Source organism: Cyprinodon variegatus, unplaced genomic scaffold, assembly GCF_000732505.1.
Source record: "Cyprinodon variegatus isolate N-32 unplaced genomic scaffold, C_variegatus-1.0 Scaffold1719, whole genome shotgun sequence".
NCBI lineage: Eukaryota > Metazoa > Chordata > Actinopteri > Cyprinodontiformes > Cyprinodontidae > Cyprinodon > Cyprinodon variegatus.
Window position 1 is genome coordinate 28,129 of NW_015152172.1, and position 7,968 is coordinate 36,096.

The window sequence follows — 7,968 nt, forward strand, 5'->3', positions numbered from 1 at the left end:
CGCAACGAGAAGCGCGACAGTTCAGTCTAAAGAACATGGCGGCTTCAGCCGATGAAACTAGCGGAATACAGAGTATTTCTTCACTGAAAGAAGAGCAAAACACTGCTCTGGAGGCTTTTCTCAGAGGAAAAGATGTTTTTGCTCTTCTCCCGACTGGTTTCGGCAAGAGTAGCCTGGCTTGTGGTTGTGTTTTTGTCGTCGCTCTGTTAGTACGTCATATGCTTCGTTGATCAGCTAACCAGTATTTTCACCCGTTCCCAAAATTACTTCAACGGAAGGTTTCCAGAGTCAGGTTAAGAACGGGTACTTGCAACCTTCTCAGAGCCACTGCTCTAACCACTAGGCCAACACTCCCCACATATAGCAAGAATACTTTAGACCCGGGGTCTGCCACCGGCGGATCCGGAGCCGCATGTGGCTCTTTGGACCCTCTACCATGGCTAAACATGATATAAGAAACTAAATAATGTACTATAGTGAGGGATTGCTGAAGAGTCAATGAGTCGATGCAATCAGCTGGTTTTCCTTAGAAAATTTTGAATAAATTTGACTGAATGATCTGTTTGAACTGTAAAGTGCCTTGAGATGACATGTGCTGTGAATTGGCGCAAGAGAAATAAACTGAATTGAATTAAAAAAAGTAATTTTTCAGTACACACTCTTATTTTTAGGGTAAAACAACATTTTTTCTGCTAAAGTACTAAACATTGACCTGTAAAAATAATGGAATATGTCTGAAATTAATCTAAAAGTTGGATCAAAAGTTACAGAGTGTTGCTTCCAATGTTTGTGTCAATGCTGTAAAAGTTTATTATTGTTTCTTTGTGTCACCACGCTGTCAGCGTCGTCTACCGGCCCATGCCTACAAACCAGAATCACAACCAGGGGGCTGTGCTTAGGTAAACATCGCGATAATAGCCAGAGGATAATTTACAGACTGATGGTTTGGGTTAATCTGCACGAAAAAGACAATACCTACAGATAAACTAGCTGTTTGTTTAGTTTAGTTTTTAATTTGAGAGGAATCCAACAAAAGCAGCTGTGAAATGTGAAATCTTGGCAATAAATAAATATATTTGTATCTACATTATACCGTTTATAAAAACAGCTCTCATATGAAGCCATAATAAATAAATAATTTATCAGTAATAAATATATGTTACTCTTACACAGTAATACAGGAAGATGCATGGCATCCATTAGGCTGAGTTCACCTGAACGTATAGAGGAAGATACGGAGTGAGGTCCCTGTTTGTGTGAATGGGGGGGGACAGAAAAGACTGTTGGGAATCTTTGGCTTCACTGTTTGCAGTGAGTGTCTATCTGTGTGTTTAGTTAAAGTTACAGTATAAACACACCGTCTCTCCTTTAACTAGGCTTTTTTAAATCTCTTGAGCTTTAGCCGTCAGGTCTCTCCCACAGAAAACCAAAACATGTTTAGATAGGAGTTGTTTTGTCGGAGGAGTTCCAGGGCCCCCGGAGGGCCCTAAATCCTGCGTCGGACACAAAGGTGAGACAAGATTTAGGCTCCTTAATGTCCAGCTGCACCCAGAGAAAGGCCTCTATAACTTCCTATGCTCGGTGAGGGACGCAGCTTCCCTCTGGTCGTAGTTTAAATCCACAGAACGCTGAGCGTCGCTGCAGCTCCTTTGGGCCGCGCGTTTCAGCCGATGCACATGCAACTGGCAGCCGAGAGCGACTGGATGGTCCTCCACGTCGTGGTGGTGTCCATGAAGGAAACCGGCTCGTACCGGTCGGGCCGGCAGCACGGGTTCCTGCTGACCTTACGGGCAGTGCGGCGAGGCAGCGAGCCGTTTTCTAGCAGTGCGTTCAGCGCCAGGTCGTAGTTTGTTCTCGAGCTCTGGCAGGAGCCCACGCAGAACTTAAAAAGGACAATTTCGTCGGAGTCGAATCCAAGTCCGAGGTCCCGGACCTTCATCTCTTTCTTCTCCACCCGGCAGTCCCTGCTGCTCTGTTTCGGTTGTTTGCTTTTTCCTTTCCCTCTTCTATCTGCTTTTCCGGTCTCTTCACCTTCCTCCTCTTCTTTCTTCTTTCGTTTCTTTTTCTTCTTCTGTGATCCCTTGGGCTGAGGCTCCGTGGGGTCAGAGGAGCGTGGGGAGCGCCCTGCCCAGCGGACGATGGGATGATCATCCATCTCCTCCATAACGAAGGGCTCTGAAACAAAACCAGACAAAAGACGTAGTGGAATGAATACTAAAAATACGGAGGCTAATACCCCATTTACACTACCCTTGAAAAACCGTGCCGAAACCGGTCCGAGCTCCGTAACTGAGATAACTTATCGTGTGTAAATGGAAAGCAAACTGAACTGAACCGAGCTAGACACAACCGGACCGAGCTAACTGCAGACCAGTTCCAGAGATGGGCTCGGCTCGGTTTTTCCCTGGCTCGGTTCTCTGATAACAAGAGCGCATGAGCAGAACGCGTCATCTCCGTCTGGCTGTACATCGCGATTCACGCTCCATTCCAGTAGTTGGCGGTAATGCCCCTCCGGAAGTTGCTTGCCAACCAACACAAAACGGGCATTGCCGCCAACTACTGGAATGGAGTGTGAATCGCGATGTTCTGCTAGACGGAGATGACGCGTTCTGCTCATGGTTGATGACTAAATCGTATACTTCAATCCTGTAGCATCAAACATGTTTGAAATTCAGTTGGCCGTCATGAGGTCGCATCAGAGCGTCGGGGCCGCACAGTGTGAGAACAAACATCGTGAGGTTGTGAACTTTTAAACCCCCAGGTTTCATCGTACAGTTTGAGCTGTAGCTGAGTACAACGATTTAAAATATCGCAGCTATAGGTTTATTTTCGGTCTATTCTGATTGGATCACTCTCCTAGTTTAGCTGTAGGGTCCAGTCTCTGTAGGTTTGCAGCCAAAATCTTCATTTCCACATAGTTTAATTAGAGATTTCCTAATTAGATGCCTTCTAAAGAAATATGTTTGCATGTTACGACTTTATTCTCGTAATTGTTACGTCTTTATTCTCGAAATAGAGAAAAAAAAATATTCTAGCCTGGCCCTAATCCTCCGTCGTTGATTTAAATACTTTTTTTTTTTGCCGGGAGTTGGCAACCCTAATTAGAAGTTAAAATGATTTTGAAGGTTAACATTTTCCGACAGATAAGATCATTGCATTCTGATGCAGCTGAGCTTTAGTACCATATAGAGCATGCCATGTAGGGTAGGTGTCGCTGTCCTCCTCCTGCTCCTTATCCTCCACCACCTCTGGCAGCGTCACTGGGAACTCTCTCTCCTCCTGCGCCTCCAGGAGGCCTGCAGCATGCTTTAAGTCTGAGGCAGCGGCAGCAGCAGTGGGGGCCCTCATGTGAGCTCCTTCCACAAGAGGCAGCAAAGAGATGAGCACCCAGAGCAGCACCTAAAGACAGAAAACAAGAGCTGGAATCCATTTCTAACACTTTACACAACGCATATTCTCAACTTTGACATGCAGGGTGGGTAAATACAATTATTGTAAAGTATAACATTGGCAGCTTTCCTGTTTTTGTGGTTTATTTATCATTCAACATAAATTATTTGTCGCTTATCTGCCAGCAGAGAAAATAACTCAAGTGTATAAATTGTGTTTGTTTTTTGTTTTGGTTGATTTTTGGCAAAAGATCCATAGTGAGGTTTCTGTTTCTCATTTCATGAGAGCTAAAAATCTTTTGTGTTTGACTTTTTAAAATGAAAATAGATTGAGTTAAGCTGTGGTTTTAGTGAGAAGTGACCACAAGCATAAAACTCCATGTTTGTGAGAGAATAAGACATGAACGCAGCCACAGAGTCTAACTTGGTACATTTAGATTTTCTTTTTTCCCCAGACGGAACATTTATTTTTCCGTGTTTGTGTTTAAATATATCAGCAGCTGCAACAGATCCACATGTACAAAAATAAACTTAGATATCAGCAGTGGTTCCTGATGTTGACCTTTGGAAAGGAAAAACTAATGGGAACGTGAAAGAGGACGAAGGAATCATCAAGCAGTTCATAGTAGTCCTAAAGTTTATATACTTTACTGCGTACAACAATTTGGCTTTTTCACGTTAAAAACTTTTGTTGTTGTTGGGCTTGTGTTAAAACCTGCAGGAAATGTAAAGTGTAAAAGTGGCGTGCTTTTTTTCATTAAAACTGGAGAATCCCACGAGGACACACATTTTGGTCCTATTCCTTCATTTATGTCATTCGTATACGCATGCTAACATTAGCTCGCTAACATTAGCTCTATTCCACCAAACGATACTGCTTGTGTTGCTGCTTTTGAAACTTTTAACCTATTCTGTAACAGACCAGGAAACAAATGTGTTAGGTTAAAAAATGTAGGTTCGTAAAAGAGGAACTGAGTCCACACAGAAAAGTGATTTTTAACAGCTTCTGCAGAAGGAGAGAGTTACACCCAACTCTCTAACTCTCTAACGGACTTCCTCTGCAGAACCTTTTTATTAGCAGTTCATAACACATGGGGTGAGTTACAAAACAGAGTGTTCTTCTGACAAGGCAATTGATCAAGTCACAGGACAGAATGCTCCTCTGATTGAATCACAGAACAGAGTGCTCTTCAGATAACTGGGATTAGCCTTGCACAAACATCAGTAATTTTCCACCACCGTTGCACGACAGTTTGCAGTAAACAAGTGAAGCTTCTTATTTCCTTAATGTTTTATATGCACACACATTAACTTTATAATTATCATTGAATAAACCTTACAAAATGGTCAACCAACCATGGCTAACTGCTAATGTTGGTAAAGCTACATCCACATCAGGGGTCTGCAAACTGCGGCCCAGGAGCCGCATGTGGCTCTTTGAACCCTCTATAACGGCTCTTAATAGTGGCTAAACATGATATAAAGAACTAAATAACGTACTTTAAGAACAAATACCAGTCTTAGACACTTTTGTGGGTTTTATAAAAAAAATACTGGACTGCACCAGAAATATGTTTTTAAAGCTATTTTTATAGCTAGTTTTATCATTACTACTTTTACTATTATTACTTTAATCTATATTTTACTATTTTTTCCACATTTACCTTGCATATATTTATGTTTTCAAACAAATTTTTTCACAATTTTTTTTTTCCAGACCTAATATTTTCGAACTAGATATATTTTTCCGGATCACATTGATGTGAAGAGGGAAGATGCATTTCTACTGGTTTGCTGCCGGTTGGCAACAACATTATATTGGGAGTGTTGGCCTAGCAATTAGAGCAGTGCGCTTCTGCTCTCAGAGGGTTGCAAGTACCCGGTTTGATCCCCACAGACTGCCACTCTGGGCCCCTGAGCAAGACCCTTAACCCCACACTGCTCTCCAGGCGCCACACAATGGCAGCCCACTGCTCCCCAAGGGGATCGGTTACAAGCAGAGATAAATTTTGTTGCTTTGTACTTGTGACAGAGTACTGAAAATAAAGTTAAATTCTATTCTATTCTAATTCTTCTATAATATGTTGGTGAATGTGTGCGTCCAGAGCGAGGGTTTATAATGGACTTGGAATTAAGAATATATGATTTGTGAATCACAGTTTGAAAAAAGGTTTTGAACATATAAAAAAATCCATCCATTCATTTTCTCTGTTTATCTCCAGCGGCCTTTGTGCGAAAGTCGGGGTAAACCATGGACAGGTCACCAGTCATGCTTTTTATGCCTAAGGACAATTTAAAAAGGCCATTGAGCCTAACAGNTAGCCTTGCACAAACATCAGTAATTTTCCACCACCGTTGCACGACAGTTTGCAGTAAACAAGTGAAGCTTCTTATTTCCTTAATGTTTTATATGCACACACATTAACTTTATAATTATCATTGAATAAACCTTACAAAATGGTCAACCAACCATGGCTAACTGCTAATGTTGGTAAAGCTACATCCACATCAGGGGTCTGCAAACTGCGGCCCAGGAGCCGCATGTGGCTCTTTGAACCCTCTATAACGGCTCTTAATAGTGGCTAAACATGATATAAAGAACTAAATAACGTACTTTAAGAACAAATACCAGTCTTAGACACTTTTGTGGGTTTTATAAAAAAAATACTGGACTGCACCAGAAATATGTTTTTAAAGCTATTTTTATAGCTAGTTTTATCATTACTACTTTTACTATTATTACTTTAATCTATATTTTACTATTTTTTCCACATTTACCTTGCATATATTTATGTTTTCAAACAAATTTTTTCACAATTTTTTTTTTCCAGACCTAATATTTTCGAACTAGATATATTTTTCCGGATCACATTGATGTGAAGAGGGAAGATGCATTTCTACTGGTTTGCTGCCGGTTGGCAACAACATTATATTGGGAGTGTTGGCCTAGCAATTAGAGCAGTGCGCTTCTGCTCTCAGAGGGTTGCAAGTACCCGGTTTGATCCCCACAGACTGCCACTCTGGGCCCCTGAGCAAGACCCTTAACCCCACACTGCTCTCCAGGCGCCACACAATGGCAGCCCACTGCTCCCCAAGGGGATCGGTTACAAGCAGAGATAAATTTTGTTGCTTTGTACTTGTGACAGAGTACTGAAAATAAAGTTAAATTCTATTCTATTCTAATTCTTCTATAATATGTTGGTGAATGTGTGCGTCCAGAGCGAGGGTTTATAATGGACTTGGAATTAAGAATATATGATTTGTGAATCACAGTTTGAAAAAAGGTTTTGAACATATAAAAAAATCCATCCATTCATTTTCTCTGTTTATCTCCAGCGGCCTTTGTGCGAAAGTCGGGGTAAACCATGGACAGGTCACCAGTCATGCTTTTTATGCCTAAGGACAATTTAAAAAGGCCATTGAGCCTAACAGTCATGTTCTTGGACAGTGGAAGGAAGCCGGAGTACCCAGAGAGAACACACCCATGGACAGGGAGACAACAGTGCTACAAACTGTGCAGAAAAATCTGAGAAAAGTTATTCCCCAAACCGTTTTTAAGAACAAAACAATATTCAAAGAATCATTTCTGGACTGTTTTTATTTAACTTTTCAATTTACAAAAAACACGTTCTTTGATTTTAGCAATAATGGAACTAATTTCCCTCCATACAGGACGCAGTACTCGACTGAAGGAGGCTTTTTAATTAATTAAATGCTTTCCACACTAATGGAACCGGCTGCTGTTTATAGAGTCCAGATAAGACCTGAAACACTGAAAGCCTCCGTTCTTTGTTTAAGAAGATTCATTTATATCTACGCTATAAATATAAAGTCACTTACTCGCATTAATGAAAAACACATTTCTTTTTAATTCCATCTCAGAAAATAAAAGCAAAGCGACGCCATTAAAAGGGTATCATTTAAACTGCCTGGGTTTCTCCTTCCTGGGTGATTGCTGATCATGTAAATCTTCACTTTTTCTTTTTTTTTCTCTCACGTCTATTGAAGAGTGAGGAAACATGAACTGCATTAAAGATAGCAGACAGAACAACATGGAAACAAAGGAGAGGAAGTTTCCAACAAACCTTAGCCTTTGCTGACATGACAGAAGAAATGTGTCTATCCTTTCTCCAAACCCTCCATCTGGTCCCACCTGGAGAAACAGAAAGAAAGGCAGAGAGGAATTTAAGATCAGGAACAAGGCTTCACCTCCTCAGCTTTCCTTATCCCTTCAATAGACTAACATAAACTTAAGGCACAGCATGCGGGTAGCGTGATGCGTATACATTCACAATTGTCCATATACTGTATTAAAACAAAAGAGACCGCCCGGAGGGGCCCCCAAACGAGTCGGCATGTCACATAAATCACGTCCTCAACGCATGAGGAAAGTGTTTTTGTTGCTGCCTTTAAAAAAGGCAAAAAAAAAAAAGAAAGATCTGTGTTTGCTGCCAACAGCTGTGGCCAGTGTTGGCTTGTCGGCTCATACATCCATGCAAACAGCCCGGGGGAGCAACAAAAGGCTGCATCTGTGATACACTTGTCAAAGACATTCTTCAGGCTATTTCTGTGGCTGAGG

At 41.4% G+C, this 7,968-nt stretch overlaps 1 protein-coding gene across 3 annotated transcripts in view; it reads right to left on the reverse strand.

Moving 5' to 3' along the window:
• Positions 1–293: 293 nt before the first annotated feature.
• The window catches only part of LOC107104388 (artemin-like), a 53,637-nt gene continuing 45,962 nt past the window's right edge, over positions 294–7,968 (reverse strand). For all 3 annotated transcript variants that reach the window (XM_015404379.1, XM_015404378.1, XM_015404381.1), the window contains 3 exons: positions 7,475–7,542; positions 3,183–3,399; positions 294–2,175 (listed from right to left, as the gene is read on the reverse strand). In XM_015404379.1, the coding sequence (XP_015259865.1) occupies positions 1,664–2,175; positions 3,183–3,399; positions 7,475–7,542 (797 nt within the window). In that variant the 3' untranslated portion in view covers positions 294–1,663. The remainder of the gene's footprint in view (positions 2,176–3,182; positions 3,400–7,474; positions 7,543–7,968) is intronic.